The sequence below is a fragment of the Eumetopias jubatus genome, unplaced genomic scaffold (genome assembly GCF_037043125.1).
Source record: "Eumetopias jubatus isolate StellerSeaLion01/CBP00866 unplaced genomic scaffold, mEumJub1_p1.0 scaffold_2, whole genome shotgun sequence".
NCBI classification, from domain to species: domain Eukaryota; kingdom Metazoa; phylum Chordata; class Mammalia; order Carnivora; family Otariidae; genus Eumetopias; species Eumetopias jubatus.
The window spans coordinates 125,731,188-125,747,798 of record NW_028274808.1 but is presented as its reverse complement, the minus strand read 5'-3'; the positions used below and the strand labels follow the sequence as shown (position 1 = coordinate 125,747,798).

The window sequence follows — 16,611 nt, the reverse complement described above, 5'->3', positions numbered from 1 at the left end:
CCAAGGACAGTGCCATCTTTCCTTCTTACTCTTTTCTCTTCTTCCTCCAAGACCCTTCCTGCTGATACATGCATATGACTCTGGGCTTAGTGAAATATTTACTATCTTTAGAAGCCCTTCCCCTGATCATACTCTTTGAAATAGCAACTCCTCCCCCCCGCCCCCAGTTTTACTCACCTGTGTTTTTCTATGTAGTATTTATTTCTACCTAACATGATTCTATATATTTGTGTCTCCCTTATTAGAATATAAGATCCATGTGAGCAGAGACTTTGTCCTGTTCACCGTTGCTCAGAGCAGTGACTGGCACATAATAAGCTCTTAGTAAATATGTGTTGAAGGAAGGAGTATTAAGTGATAAGTGGGCGATACTAGTGCTTTGTACAAATTTTTTTTAATTTTTTATTGTTATGTTAATCACCATATATTACATCATTAGTTTTTGATGTAGTGTTCCATGATTCATTGTTTGTGCATAACACCCAGTGCTCCATGCAGAACGTGCCCCCTTGAATACCCATCACCAGGCTAACCCATCCCCCCACCCTCCTCCCCTCTAGAACCCTCAGTTTGTTTTTCAGAGTCCATCGTCAATTTGTACAAATTTTTAAAAGTATCCTTCCTCTTAATGATCTTGAAACAGTCCCATAGCCATCAGGCATTCTTCAGTCATGGTTACTTGAAACTTTTTGATGCAGGATGGTCTTCCTTCATCCAGCCTTTGGATATGGGGGCATACGCTTAACTTGTGGGCACCTTTCCCTCCTGTGTTTATTTTGCCCTTATGGTGTCCAGTTATTAATGGTTATTGCTTGTTTACACATTCTTTTTTTCTTTTGATCTTTTTGAGAGCATAGCAGGTTTTGAGGGAATAAAATAATGGCAGATGAGTGACAGAGGAGAGAGCTTATTATGTTTTATGCGTAAAGAGTAAAAATAAGAGCAAAGCTTGATCTCAAGGAACACCAGGAGGAAGGGACATATAAATATATATAGTTAAAATAGTACAATGTAATAACTTGGGAAAATATTAAGCAATATAGAATCACAATCGAATTCAGAAATGATTATTTTTGGAGAGGATCAGGAAAAGTCACAGAGATGACTTTGAATCAGTGAATCAGTGCTTATTTGGTGAACAAGAGATGAAAATACACATTGCTTAGAAGAGTGATACGACTGTGGGAAGGGAGGTTATCTGTGGAAGAGGAGGTCTAGGGCAGGTATAGATGAAACTGAGAAGATAGAAATGTAAATTGCTGGGTTGTGAGGGGCCTTTATATGCTATGCCAGGAAGGATGGACTTTTTTTGGTACACACTAGAGAGCATTTCGGCATGGGAAGACCGTTGATGAAGCTGTTGAATTAATTGAAGCCTAAATGTAGGAAAATGTTAGTAGGATAGAGGAGGCATTTTCGGGAAGTTTTATATTTCAGTATTTGATGGTATTTGGTGATAGTTAAATGTAGAGGGTTTAAAGATAACTCAGATCTTTCTTGCTTAGACAGCTGGGTGATGGGCACTGTCAACTGAATTAGGCAGTGTATTTAGGAGAAATACACTTAAACATGTTGAGTTCAGTTCTCCTGTTTCAGAAATGAGGTCTAGTAGAGGATTGAACACTAGTTTTATAGCTCAAAGATGGTTGGAACCTGAGAAATCAACTTTGAAGGGGTCATCATTATGGCAGTTAACCAAAAATACCCCCAAAGCAAGGCATACAGTAAAAAATACCAACATTTAATGGTGGACAAATGAAGGCAAATCAGTGAAGACTATAAAGGATAATGAATATTCATAGAAAATAATAGTACTCTGAAAGCTAAAGAAAGACCAGTTTCCAGTTTTGTGTATAGTGAACAGTATCAAATACTGTAGAGAAGTCAGATTGGATGGGGGACTGATCAGAGACCACTTTCCTTGGAAATTAAATGTTATTGTTGACCTTTAGTAGACAGTTTCAGTAGAAAGGTAAGGAAATGAAGACTAGCTTTTCAAGAAGGAGAAGAGAGAAACAGCTTGACAGTACAGCATTGTCAAAAGAAGATGTTTCAGGATTGTTGAAAATTGAGCATATTTGTTGGCCTAGGGGAAGAAGCTAGTAGAGAGGGAAAGGATGAAAGGAGGGGAGGTATCTGAAGACAGGTATCTAGGGCATGGGAACTGGTGCACAGCTGGACTTTATTAACGTTGCAAAGGAATAGAGACACATTTTACCTGGGGAGAAAAAGTGATAAAATAAATGGGTTAATCAATTATTTTGAGGTTGGAATGGAGGAAAATTTTAGTAAATGCTTGATTAATTTCTTTCCTTAGTGAAATAGATTGTCTCCTAAAATGATTGCCATTTTAGTGTGGTGATGTTGAAAGTAACAGTTGTTACTAAGAGAAATTTCAAAATTACTCCAGTTAATCAAAAAGATCCTCCCTCCCCCCCGAAGAATAAAAGCTTTCCAGGTCATACAGGTTGTATGATCTTGTGTAAGACATCAGCATTTTTGGTCTTCACTTCCTTTGCCTGGATGTTCTCTGAAGTCCCTGCAAGCAGTAAAATGGGTATGTCCTTTGAATAATGGAGCTGAATGTATCATTTTAGCATCATGATTCTATAACTATTGGGTGATATTTTGGGGCGTTTTTTTTGTTTTAGGTGTATGTGGCCAAAATGCAAATCTTTACTAAGTCTTTGGATAGTTATTCTGATATCTTCATGTCTGCAAGTGTTAGTTGACAGGCAGTACTTGGCAGAAGGCTAAGTGCTGAATTATTTTATTTTTTTTTTAGATTTTATTTATTTATTTGACAGAGAGACAGTGAGAGAGGGAACACAAGCAGGAGGGGGTGGGAAGGAGAAGCAGGCTTCCCTGCTGGGCTCAGCTTCCCGCTGAGCAGAGCCCAATACGAGGCTCCATCCCAGGACCCTGGGATCATGACCTGAGCTGAAGGCGGGTGCTTCACCAACTGAGCCACCCAGGCGCCCAGTGCTGAATTATTTTAATAGAAGAAAGTACAATGAGTATTCATACTTAAGTAAAAATCTTAAGTACATTTTAAGTGTATACTTTCTTCTGTGTTTTCTCTACCTTCTTGCTCTCCATGCTTAGCTATTGTTTTCTTCAAAATAAAATGTTATATATAAAAGATGCAGTATTGTATAATGAAGAATATCCTATAATCCTTTAGTTTTGGTGTTTATTTTCACATTTTTTTTCTGCCTGTATATATTCCAGGTTTTTGTTTTTATTTATATTATAGGTAATACTTATGCTATACCTCAGTTTTTTTTAAATGACTGCAGTGTCTTATATAGATATAATTCATGTAGTTTCCTATTAATGGACATGAGTTAGTTGGGTTTTTTCTTTTTTTTTTTTTTTTGCTATCGAAAGAAGGCTAGAATGACCATCCTTTTAACAGATTTTTTAGCTTGTATACAATCTGAAGAAAAATTCTTGGAAATGGAATTGTCAGATTTGAGTGAAATTAGTAATATTTTAGTAATTACCAAGTTATCATACACAGAAGTTTTACCACTTTGCACCAGACTACAGCTTGGTTTTTAGATGTATACTTTTTCGTACTAGGTCAAAATATTGCAAACCTTTTTAATCTTTACCAGGGAATTAAATTACTTTACTTTTATTCTTTACTTTTAAGGTTAAGTATGTTTTCATAAATGTATTAGCTTTCTGGACTTTTTCTGTGTTCCTTTTTCTTTTTTTCTGAAAAATAATTTGTAAGTTTTTTATTCTTTTGATTCCTTATTGTTTGTCCTAGAGAAATTTTACATTTTCATGTGGTCAGTTTGTTCATTCATTTCTTTGATGGTTTCTAGGGTTTAGGTCCTGATCAGACAGGCATTCCTTACTATCACATCATAAATATTTTCATCTGTATTTTATTCTAGCGCATTTGTGTTAATTTTATTTTTAATTGTAAAATATACATAACATAAAATTAACCATCTTAACTATTAAGTACACAAATCACGGGAGTGTTAGGTACATTCACGTTATTGTGCAATTAATCTTCAGAATTCTTTTTTTCATCTTGCAGAAATGAAACTCTGTACCCACTAAACACTTCCCCCCTATTCCCAGCCTGTGGTAACCACCCTCTACTTTCTTTCTCTGAATTTGACTACTTTAGGTGCATCATAAAAGTGGAATCATCAGGATTTGTCTTTCTGTGACTGGTTTATTTCCCTTTGCATAAAGTTTTTTTTTTTTTTTTAAAGATTTTATTTATTTGAGAGAGAGAATGAGAGACAGCATGAGAGGGAGGAGGGTGAGAAGGAGAAGCAGACTCTCTGCTGAGCAGGGAGCCCGATGTGGGACTCGATCCCGGGACTCCAGGATCATGACCTGAGCTGAAGGCAGTCGCTTAACCAACTGAGCCACCCAGGTGCCCCCCTTTGCATAAAGTTTTTAAGATTCATTCATGTTGTAGCATGTATCAGAATTTCCTTTCTAAGGCTGAAAAGCATTGTATTGTATGTGTATATTACATTTTGTTTTTCCATTCATCTGTGGATGGATACTTGGGTTTCTTCTACCTTTTGGTTATTGTGACTATTACTGCTATGAAATTTGTGTACAAATATCTCTTTGGGACCCTCCTGTTACTTCTTCAGGGTATATACCCGGAAATGGAATTGATAGGTCATACAAGAAACCATCACGTTTTCCATTAATACCTGTACCATTTTACTTTCCCACCAGCAGTGCACAAGGGTTCCAGTTTCTCCACATTCTTGCTAACACTTGTTACTTTCTTTTTTTGTTTTTTTGTTTCTTTGTTTTGCTAGCCAAATTAATGGATCTGAGTCAGGTTTTGCACTGATAACCAAACTAGTGAGTTTGGTTATCAACTGAATGAGGATATGAGTTAGGTTTTGTGTTGGTTTTTATTTTAATTTTAAATCTCATCTGGAATGTATAATATTGTAAGGACTAAAGAAAGGATGGTACAGTGTTCTCCTTTGCTCATTATTTGTCATTTACTAGTCAATTGTTCCAGAATCATTTATTGATAAACCTTTTTTCTTATGAAACATCAGTATACTCTAAATTTTCATGTATATTTGCATCTTATAGGCCACTAATCTATTTCTCTAGTTTTATATTTTTTTACCCCATTAATAATCATGTTTAGGGTCATAATCTAAAATGTGTCTCTTACATGAGTCCCAATCAGAAATGTTTGGAAAGCACTATTGTATGTCATATTTTTGTGCTGTCTGTTTAAGAGCTTGGAGAAGAAAGTTAAAGCCTCATATTTGTCTCTTGACTTTTTGCCTTATGTATCCTGCAGTGTTTATGTCTTTCATTATTAGTATGCAGTTAAGATATATGTTATATTTTTGTTGTAGCTCTAATTTCTGTTATTAAAAAGTGTGTCTCTCAAGTTAAATACTTTTGCTTTGTTCAGTAACAGTAGCATGGCTTTGTTTTTCTTTACGTTTTTCCCATTTATCTTTTCTTTTGGCTTACGCCTGAGGTGTTTCTTCTTTCTCATTTCATCTTAGAGTGATGTCAGAAACTACTACTCTTCAGTCATGTATTTATTAGTGTATTCTTTGTCTTTTTTAAAGCTTTCATCAGAGAAAAGTTTGATTTATCTTTTAGAAGATGCTAATGGTATTTCTCTTTCTACTGTGACATTCAAATTAAGGCTGCTTAGATTTTACTATGTATTATTTTGGTTACTGTTTAAAACAATAAATGATGTGTTTTAGTTGGTATTCAAAGGAATTGCTTTGAAAATTAGTTGCCATGTTAAAGAATTGAACCATGTAGAGTATAACACAACTAGACAATCAGAAATGGCACGGTTTTGTAAGTCTTCAGGACAGATATAAAGGTTTATGTATTTTCATTCTTTGGGAGATAACTTTTATTTATGGGTTATCAAATTAATTTGGACTACTTTAGTGTGAACTCATAATCTCCTGTAGTGATTTTTGCTTGTTTTTGAGTGGCCCTTGATCTTGGACCCTTTGGAAAGGTGAAACCATTGTCAGACTTAAATGCTTCTTTTGTTTTGTGGTAGACTTAAATATGAGAATGGGTACACGCATACTGCAAAAACTTGGGATACAAGATTGTCTTCTCTTCTGCATACCCATTAATGGGGAATTTAGTTTGGAAAAACTCCCTGGAACCTTGGAGTCTTCTTGCATATGCTAATGTTGTAGATTCCTATTACCTTTTGGTAATAAGAAAATATTCATCTTCTATCTCTAAAATATAATAGGCCTCTTTATGGTCTTTGTACGAAAGAATAGGCTGTTTTCCCTCATGTTCCTGTAGCATTTTGTTTAATCCTTTCTCATGGCACAAATCATATTTCATAACAGTTACTTGTGTACCTGGCTACTAAGCTCTTATTTGTTTCTTTAGGGCAAGTTGAACCTTTTTTCTTTAATATTCCCTACCTCCTGGTACAGTGCCTTAAACACAGAAGGCAGTCAGCAAATGTCAGAATTTAATAGTAGCTGATGCCTTCATAATTGGTTCAGCATTTCACCATTCTTTCATTTGTATTTTTGTTTCCTCTGTCTCTTGTGCTGCTTAAAAGTGCTTGTTTGGCTTGGATCAGAAACCATTACTGCATTGTTTTGGCCATTCATTGCCTCTTAGCTATTTTTGCTTTTGCTTACTTCTAGAAATAGTCCAAACAAACAAATCTAAGCATTAAACATTATTCTAATTCTAAATTATTGACTGTGTTGGAAAGTTGATGTTTTTAGATAAACAAGCTCTTACTGTGGCCCATCAGTTTTCAAAGTGTGGTATGTGAACCTTTAGGATCCCTAAGGGCAAACTGCTTTCACAATAATACTAAGATACTACTTGCCTTTTTACTATGTTGATGTGTACAGAAGCAGTGGTAAGTAAAACTGCTGGTGCCTTAGCACAAATCAAGGCCAAGACTCCAAACTGTTCTAGTAGTCATTGTATTCTTAAAAATTTTTAAATGTCATTTCACTTAAGAATGTTTTTGATAAAGCAGTAAAAATTGTTGATTTTGGTAAATCTCAACTAAGCAGTAGGTGTCTTTTTAATACTTTTGTGAAACAAAATGTGAACCAGCTTTTGCTGTATACTAAAGTGTGTACAGTGGTTATCTCAAGGGAGAGCATTTGAACAGTTGCTTTCAGTTCTGATTTGAACTTGTCATTTTTTTCACCAAACACCATTTTTACTTAAAAGAATGGCTGACAAACTGTGGTTAAGCAGACTTAGGTATTTAGCAGACATTTTCTCAAAAAAGGACAGTGAAAGCAAGGAAATAACCGGTAGCATTTATTGCTAGTGATAAAATTCCAGTTTTCAAAGGAGAGTTTGGATTTTGGACTGTGAGTTTGACAATCTCCTGATATTTCAGGATCAATGGTAATATTAATGTAATTTTTTGATAAAATATCATGAAATGTGTCAACATTTGGAAGATCTGCATTAATCAGTAAGTGAACCAGTATTTTCCAAATGACCAGTGCACACAGTGTTACAAAATAGTGCATGGTTTAAAGGTCCATTGAAGTGCAAGATAGACCAGTGGGTTTAAATATAAAAGAACGCAAAAGTTTATTCATAAACTTTTTCACATTCCACGTTGCAACTGACCTTTAAAAAAAAGCTACCACGTGTCAAATTTGGGTTTAGTATCGAAGAAGAATATCCATAGTATTGTAAAAAGGTTATGAAAAAACTCTTCCTTTCCTAACTGTATTATCTGTGTGAAGCATGATTTTCTTCATAAACCTAAACAAAAACTATATTACAATAGATGAATTACAGAAGCAGCTAGAACCAAAGATTTTTACAAATATAAAACAGTGCCACTCTTCTCACTAGATTGGGGGGAGAGGGATGGGTTGAGGGGATATAGTTTTCATAAAAATACTTGTTATTATGTAAGCAGTTTAATAAAGGTTTTCAGTTTCTACTTTCTAATACGGTAATATCATAGATATAACCAACATAAGCCACATAAGCAAAAACTCTTTAGGGTCCTCAATTTTTAAGAGTGTAAAGGGTTCTAGTTTGAGAAATGCTATTGTATTGTAACCTTCCCTTATCCTCCATATTATCAAACTACTTCCTCTGTTAGTCACTTACCAGTTGGGCTATGGGGATGTCACTTGGTTCAGACCTGTGTACAAGTTTAAGGTATATTTTTAGGTAGAGATGTATAGGTATATGTATAGTATATATTATAATATATATAATACAAAATAATGCATTGTATGCATACAGTGTGTGTGTGTATATATATATATAAAATTATGTATTTTGATGGTACATATTACATTACCAGTAAAAGCTGAGTAATTGAGTACATGATGGAGAGTAAGCCAAACTTCTTTATTTTTTTTGTCTCGTTAACTAAGCACTTTAAGCATGAGTTTTAAAAATTGATGTCTTCACTGTATATTTTTGTATTACCTGTATAAAATAAGAAGAGGAAAAAAAAATCAAAGATGAATATGTAATCAAGTTCAAGAAACTCTAGTTCTCCTAATACTCATTAACAGATTTTTTAGGACTCCCCTCCTCCAGGCATTTAGGCATTTAAGTAGCTAGCTTTAAGAAGATTATTATCCATTTTGAATAAAGAGACTTTGAAGAAAACAGACAATTGAAATCATTTTGCCTTAGCCCTTTGAAAATATAAGAAAACAGGACACTGGTTAACATGTTTAGCTGATGTGCATTAGCTTTAGGTCAGATTTTTGATACAGTGAACATCTAGATTTTAATTTTATGTATGATTTGTGATATATCAGGTACACTTTGTAAAAGCAGAATCCATTCACCTATCAGAATTTGTAAGTGTCGCCATGTTTATGGCAGTTAATATAACTGATTTGTTCCAATGCAGAGTTCTTCATCCAGGTTCTTCACTCAACATTTATAAAATTGTTCTTTTGGAAAAAATGTGATTTGCTTTTCAGTTGTGTTGATAGGACTTCATTGTAGGAAGTTAAAGATATATCGTTTTAGTGCCCTCCAGGTGAATAGTAGTCATGTAGGCCATGGTTAATATTATTTACAAATTTGGCTCTTGAACTTCATTATAATGATTGCTATCATTTTGTGACAGGTATTGGAGACGGCCTGAGTTTTAGAGTATAAGGATTTAGACCTTTACGCATGGATTTCAGCTTTGTTACTTCTCTTATATGACTTTGGACAAGTTGCTTTCTCTAAATCTAGTTTATCTATAAAATGTTGATATAATGTGTACCCTTAGGTTTATTGTGAGGATTAAAAATGTTTGTGCATCACTTAAGGACTTGATTCTGACTTAGAAAGTAGTTGTCAGTGAATATTTTTTACATTGACACCTTTGAACTAAAAAAAAAAGCAACTGGTCGTTGCTTTTTAAAATAGATTGACTAGGGGCGCCTGGGTGGCTCAGTCGTTAAGCATCTGCCTTCGGCTCAGGTCATGATCCCAGGGTCGTGGGATCGAGCCCCGCATCGGGCTCCCTGCTCTGCTGGAAGCCTGCTTCTCCCTCCCCCACTCCCCCTGCTTGTGCTCCCTCTCTCGCTGTGTCTCTCTCTGTCAAATAAATAAAATCTTTTAAAAAAAAAATAAAAAATATAAAATAAAATAGATTGACTAGACCAAGGCATTGACTACTTTAATATGAATTTCTTAAATGTGATCTTTCCCTTCTCAAATATGTAAGGGAGAATGGTGGTTTTCTGGGGAAGGGAGAATAATTTTGGAACTCTGCTATTGAAGAGAAGAGACCTTGGTAAAATATTTTATTCACCTGTTTTGAATGAGCCAAAATTTTTAGCTTGTGAGGACTGCCATAGCAAAATATAATACCAGGTAGCTTAAACCACATACCTTTATTTTGTTACATGGCTGGAGGCCAAAAACCCAGGATGCAGGTTGTTTCTTCTGAGGACTTTCTCCAGGGCTTGCAGATGACCACCTTCTCACTGTGTCCTCACATGGCCTTCCCTTCATGCACACATCTTTTGTCTCTCTCTCTTCTTATGACATCAGTCATACTGGATGAGGGCCTCCACTGAAGCAGCCTCATTTTAACTCAGTCTCCTTTTTGAAGACCCTACCTCTAAATATGTTACATTCTGAGGTTACTGGGGGTTAAAACTTAAGAATTTTGGAGGGGCCATAATTCAGCCCATAACACCAACATTTGCTTAAGAGGTAATGTGTATTGAATACGGGCTATGTGCCAATGACTGAACTAAATGCCTAATATATATCTTATATATCTTTTGATTTTATGTTCATATGAGCCCTGTGATGATTAGCATCTCTATTTTACAGGTGAGGACACTTGAGGTTTGGAGTGATTACATAACTTGGCTAAGAGACAGGATTGGAATACAAGTCTTTTGAGCTGTAGTGTCCATGTTCATTTAGGCCAGAACTGGGTACTAGGAAATAAAAGCACAGAGAAAAGACGATGACACTATAACGCACAAACTCCTCTTTTGCAATTCCCACTAGGGTCTTGCAAGTAAATTAACCTGTGAAATGGAAAATCATTTAACATCAGCCCTGGTTTGACTATTAATATATTCTTTGAAAACTGGTGGGAATTTTTGGTTTTAGGATGAAACACTGAACAGATTAGAGATTTTTAGCACATGATTATAATTATCAAAAACAGATTTATTTTCAGGTTGCTCAAAATGCCTTTCTCCTTTTTTTTCTTTTGCAGAAGATTCTAGTGTTCCAGAAACTGCGGAAAATGAAAGAAAAGCTAGTATCTCATATTTCAAGAATCAAAGAGGAATACAGTATATTGACTTGTCTTCTGATAGTGAAGATATCGTTTCCCCAAATTGCTCCAGTACAGTTCAAGAGAAAAAATTCAACAAAGACACAGTAATTATAGTGTAAGCAGCTTAATAGATTCATTCATTATATTTGCCTATGTAAGAAGTTTTTCAAGAAAAAGTTATTTAATTTGAAAAATAGTTTGGTGACTTCTTTTTTTTCCTTTCTTTTTTGCCTTTTCTCTATTGCATCTTGGTTATTTTTCCCTAACTTAGAACTGTAGAGAGGTATTTGTGTGTGTGGGTGTGGGTGTGGGTGTGGGTGTGTGCGCGCGCGCGTGCGCGCGCATGTTTCTGGATAACACTGATTTTCAATAAAAAGTTTATCGTGAGAGCAGATAATTTAGTTTTTTAACCCTCTATAAATAGGGAAATTATTTTAACAGGTACCTTTGATCATCTATAATTTCTTTATGGTCTATTCTTAAGTCCCAGAGTCAAATTGTTTTAACATTTTTTGGGCACATTCTGTGGAGTAGCACGGAGCTTGTATTATAGTCAGGTAGAAAGACAATAAGCAAATAAACAATGTACTATGCCAAATAATAAATATTATGACCAAAAGGGAAAGAAAATAATGGAGTTCAGGGCCAGGGGTAGGGGGTATGGTTTCTAAAGAGCACAGTTGGAAAAAAGCTTTATTGAGAAGATGATGCTTGGGTAGAGATCTGAAGGGGTTAAAAAAGTGTGAACCATATGGATATGGGGGGGGGTCAGGAGTGGAGTATTCTGGTCATTGGAAATAACTTGTTTAATGACCCTGAAGTGGTATTATACCTGATGTTTCTAAGGAAAGTAGGGGGCAAATGAATCAGAGAGAAAGACCTAAGGTCACAAGGTAAGCAGCAGGGTAGAAGAGGGATTTAATTATCTTAAACCCATAGGCTTTTGGCTTTTACTCTGAATGAGATAGAAAGCTAATGAATGGAGTGTATTGAGCAGAGGGGTAAATTATTTCATTCACGTGTTTAAAAAGTATTTGAGACTATAGGTGAGCAGTACTAGAAGCATGTATACTATTGTATACATAACCCAGGCAAGAAATGTGGACACTTAGACAAGCTACTACTTGTGGGGATGATTAGAAGGGGTTAGATTCTGTATATACTTTGAAGGTGGAGCAGAGAGGTTTTATTGTTGGATTTTGGGTGGGAGAGAAGGGAGTGAAGGATGACCCTAAGATTGGCCTGAGCAACTGGAAGGATGGAATTACCATTAACTGAGATAAGGAAGACTGTTTTGGGTGTGGTAGGCTTCCTTTTGAAGGAAAGGTTGGCAGTTCAGTCTTAAACATGCTGTGATTGGGAAGACTCTTAGACATCTAGGCGGGAGATGTCAAGTAGGCAATTGGATTTGTGACATTTGAGTTTTTGAGGGGAGGTCTGGTTAACATCTGAATTTAGGAATTGTCAGAATATAGATTTGATATTTAAAGTTATATGATGAAATCACTAAGAGATACTAGTATAGCTGGAAAAGAGATCTCCTGGTTAAAGGACTCAGGCCAGGGGAACTTGGGATTTTAGGAACAGGGAGATGAGAAATCTGTGGAGGTTCTGAGAAGGAATAGTTGTTGAGGTAAAAGTCAAAGGGTTGTGTGCTCAGAAGCTAAGCTAAGAAAGTGCTGCAAGAAGGAGCCAAGAGATCGAGAGTGTCTGCTGATTATAATTTCCTCTTAAAATGAACTTTCTGTAAATAAGCCACAATGAACATACCTTTCTCTTGAAATTCACTCTGAAATAAAAAATAGTGAAGATCCTGCATGGTAATGTTAGATTCACATTTACCTGCTAAGAACAAGGTCTTTCTTAATTACAAAAGAAGCATTCAAATTCAGAAATACCAATTAACATTGGCACAGTACAGTTATCTAATGTATAGTACATGTTTAAATATTACCAGTTAATCCCACGTTCAGAAGTACTGGTTTGTAAATAAGGAATGTGCTCTAGAATGCAAGTCAGTGTACCAGTTTCTTCTCCAGGAAAGTATTACAAGGAAAAATCAGCTTGACTAAGTTATATGCTTAGTAATGTAGTTGTTTTACCTTCTGGTGTAAATTCCTTATCTTGTTATTGATGGATAACAGTGTGAGCTTAAGAACTAGTAGTCAGTCCTTGGACCCTATTTTAAGTAAGTACTTCACAGTAATTTTTCCCTCAGTATCATGTTGGATTTTTTTTTAAACAGTATCCTGTGTCTTTAGTCTCATTACACTGAAACAGTTTCTCAGCCTTTTTTTGTTTCTCACGTCATTGGCGTTTGAAGGTTAAGAGGCCATTTTTTAAGGAGGTTTCTCAGTTTGTACTTAGCTGATTTTCTTCATGATTAAATTTAGGTTAACTGGTAGGAATGCTACATAAATGATTTTGTGTCCTGAGTGTGTCATATTACAAGGCACACTGATAGCAATTTGTCTCTTTATTGGTGAACTTGGATCACTCAGAAACCTGCCAGCTTTCCCCTAAAGAGTTACTATTTTCCCCTTTGCAGTGATTAATCTATTCACAGATACTTTGACCTTATTCCTTAGCAGACTTTTATTCAGCAGTTTTAGTACCTGTTGATGATTCTTACCTGAATCAGTTACTTAAATGAGGGTTGTGAATTGGTGGTATTTTAACTAGCATTTCAGATCTTATACTTTAATTATTTGGTATTCTAATATAAAGAAGGGTTTTCTGTTTTCTCCACATCCATTTATTTATATGGTATTTATATAGTATAAGTAAATATCAAAGATGGAATCGGATATTTATTTGTTCAGTGGGTTGTAATTCACTTACTGTCATTATTCATTTTGGTGCTCAAATTGCTAAATTTTGGCAGTTGAGGGCCCTTCTAGGCAGGCTCTGGCAGTTGAGGGCCCTTCTAGGCAGGCTCTGGTTTTGAGAGGTTCCTGTTATTTTATGAGCCTTTCCCTTCTGGCAAAAGGTGGTACAGACTAACACTATCCCTACCCTAGGCCTGAATTTAGAATTAGCCATTTCTCCAAGAAACACTGGTTCCTTTTGTATTTCTTTCTTTTTCTTTCTCTCTCTTTCTCTTTCTCTCTTTCTTTCTCTTTCTCTTTTTCTTTCTTTCTTTCTTTCTTTCTTTCTTTCTTTCTTTCTTTCTTTCTTTTCTTTCTTTCTTTCTTTCTTTCTGTCTGTCTGTCTTTCTTTCTTTCTTTCTTTCTTTCTTTCTTTTTTCTTTCCCTTTCTTTCTTTCTTTCTTTTTCTTTCTTTGCACTGGTTCCTTTTAATAGAGAATGGTATTTGGAAATCTGGGGACTAGAAGTGTTCTTTCTTTGCTATCAGGCGAGGCAGGGGTTATGTCATTGCCCTTTTCACTATACGAACTAGGAAATATGAGGGGAATGTGTGTGTCTTTGTGTGTGTGTGTGTGTGTTTTTAAATTATGAGTTTTTAATGATAACCTTTAATTCTAATCGACCACTACAAGGCTTTTCCTTGGCTCTCCTTCTATATTTCCTTTTCTGACATTGAGAACTCTGGCTTCTTGCAATATCAGTTTATTTCTTAACTTGCTCAGTCATCCAGTATACATAAAATAGATTCAGAATTGCTGTAATCATACCATTTGACCATTAAGCCTACTAAGTAGAGTTAAATTTTGTTTATAGGTTTGTTTTGTCTTTAGATTGAAGGTATATGGTCAAAGTATTTGGATTACTTAACGTTTCTGTTATTGATTTGAAATCTAGTTCAGTTCATTAATTTGTATTCCTTTTAAGGTTTTTTTCCTTATCCCTCTTTTAAATTTTACTTTTGAATATTTAAAATATTAAGAAGGCTTTAGGAATCAAAACTCTGCATAGAATGTGCTCAGAAAAGTATTACCTCTCTTCCTTTTTCTTGTAATACCCACTGTCATCCCACCTCAGAACTAACCAGTTTAGTTTTTCATAATTTTTCTTCCATGTATCTTTTTTCTCCTTCCTTCCTTCCTGCTTTTTATATAGGATTAACATATAAATTGAGATGGAATGAGATTAAAGTTAGTTGTAGAATAAAACCTCGCATGGAATAAATGCTCCTTCTCTGGTACCAGAGATTCTGGTACTCAATGGGACCATTCTTATTTTAACACTTAGATTCTGATCACCTAGGTAGGCCATGAAAATTCTTTTATCTTTGTATTAGTGTAGGCTTTATAATTTCTCAAGAGCAACCTGACAATGCTCATCTGATATATAGAGTATAGGTGAAAAGGGAATAGGAAGGAGAAAGTGGGCATGCAGTACGTGTGTGTATCTTAAAATAATTGCCAGGTATTTTATTGTTCTTCTCCATCCCAGCCCAGATAATATGAGATATTTTCAAAGTATGCTGACTCTGGGAATGTAGATTTATATATATATAACCATACTGAAATGAAAAAAGTTGTTTTAATCTTTGACAGAGGTAGATTGCATTGTTATTGGAAAGAACTGTATTACATATATATATGATTCTAATAAAATAACAGTAGTACATCAAAATATTGTTTTTTTCCTCTGAAAATATTTTTAGTTCTGAGCCATCTGAAGATGAAGAGTCCCAGGGCCTTCCTACCATGGCAGGTAGAAATACTGATGATATTTCGGAATTGGAAGACCTTTCGGAATTGGAAGACCTTAAAGATGCTAAACTTCAGACCTTGAAGGAACTTTTCCCGCAAAGAAGTGACAGTGATTTACTTAAGGTTAAACCCTTTTACAGTAATTGGTTATTGTAGCTGTAATGATGTTTAAAATTTCCCTTGTATCTAGTACTGTATTTAGTAGATAGTCATTTTTCTAAAGATATCTTATGTTTTGAGGTAATTAACTTTTATTTTACATAATAATAAAAGTAAATGCCAGAGATTTACTTGTTGGGAGTCTTAACTTTAAATAGGTAAGGTTATACACCTATAAATAATAAAATATAGTATTTCCCTCAGCTCACATAGCTTGTGAAAATTTTTTTTGTGTGCTTAAATAGTTCTAAAATGAGACTTAACTGGTCTCCCACTAGAAACTCAGAAATGTCAGGAGGCTTTTTTTTTTGTCTTCATAATGACAAAGGGTTGTTATTGATATTTAATGCCAAGGGGCCAGGGACACTAAATGCCCTGCAGTACTGAGGATGGTCCTGCATAACAAAAGAATTATCCTGTCAATATCTCTCTTGCTGAGAAACATTGATTGAGTTATATAGAAACAAAATAAGTGGCTGTACTTGGACTGTAATAGGTATCTTCATAAGAGCACATAAAAATTGACGAATTAAATTTCAGGTAGAGAGTGAATCTCTGAAGATTACTAGTAAATAGGTTATTTCTAGCTCTATCACTGAATGACCCTAGGAGAATCATATAATTGCAGGTTTATGTTTTTCACCTTTGTATCTGTGGTGACTACCACCGTCTCCAATCGGAACCTTAGGAGGTACCGTATCTGTATGGGGTAGGCTGTTCGCTGGCGTATCATAGAGTATATGCTTTTTCTGAAATGGGTGGCTGCTCTCTAGTGCCAGCAAGAGATGGCCATGTGGTATCAATGGTAGCCCATTTTTATTAGGTTTCAGAGTTTCCAAATAAAGTGAAAAGGCTGTTACTTACTATTGATCAATTTAATAGCTTCCTTAATTACTTGAAGTGTATGATTTAGTGGTTTTTAATATATTTACAAAGTTGTGCAGTTATCACCATAATCTAATTTTAGAACATTTTAATCTTTCTTTCAAAAGAAACTTTTTTTTAAAGATTTTATTTATTGTCAGAGAGAGAGAGTGTGCACACTAGCAGGGGAAGT

At 35.1% G+C, this 16,611-nt stretch overlaps 1 protein-coding gene across 4 annotated transcripts in view; it reads left to right on the top strand.

Annotated features, from left to right (window-relative positions):
* SMARCAD1 (SNF2 related chromatin remodeling ATPase with DExD box 1) overlaps positions 1-16,611 on the top strand; it is a 72,928-nt gene that overhangs the window by 3,689 nt on the left and 52,628 nt on the right. For all 4 annotated transcript variants that reach the window (XM_028117787.2, XM_028117785.2, XM_028117786.2 and 1 more), the window contains exons 3-4: positions 10,715-10,892; positions 15,347-15,518. In XM_028117787.2, coding sequence (XP_027973588.1) covers positions 10,715-10,892; positions 15,347-15,518 — 350 coding nt within the window. The remainder of the gene's footprint in view (positions 1-10,714; positions 10,893-15,346; positions 15,519-16,611) is intronic.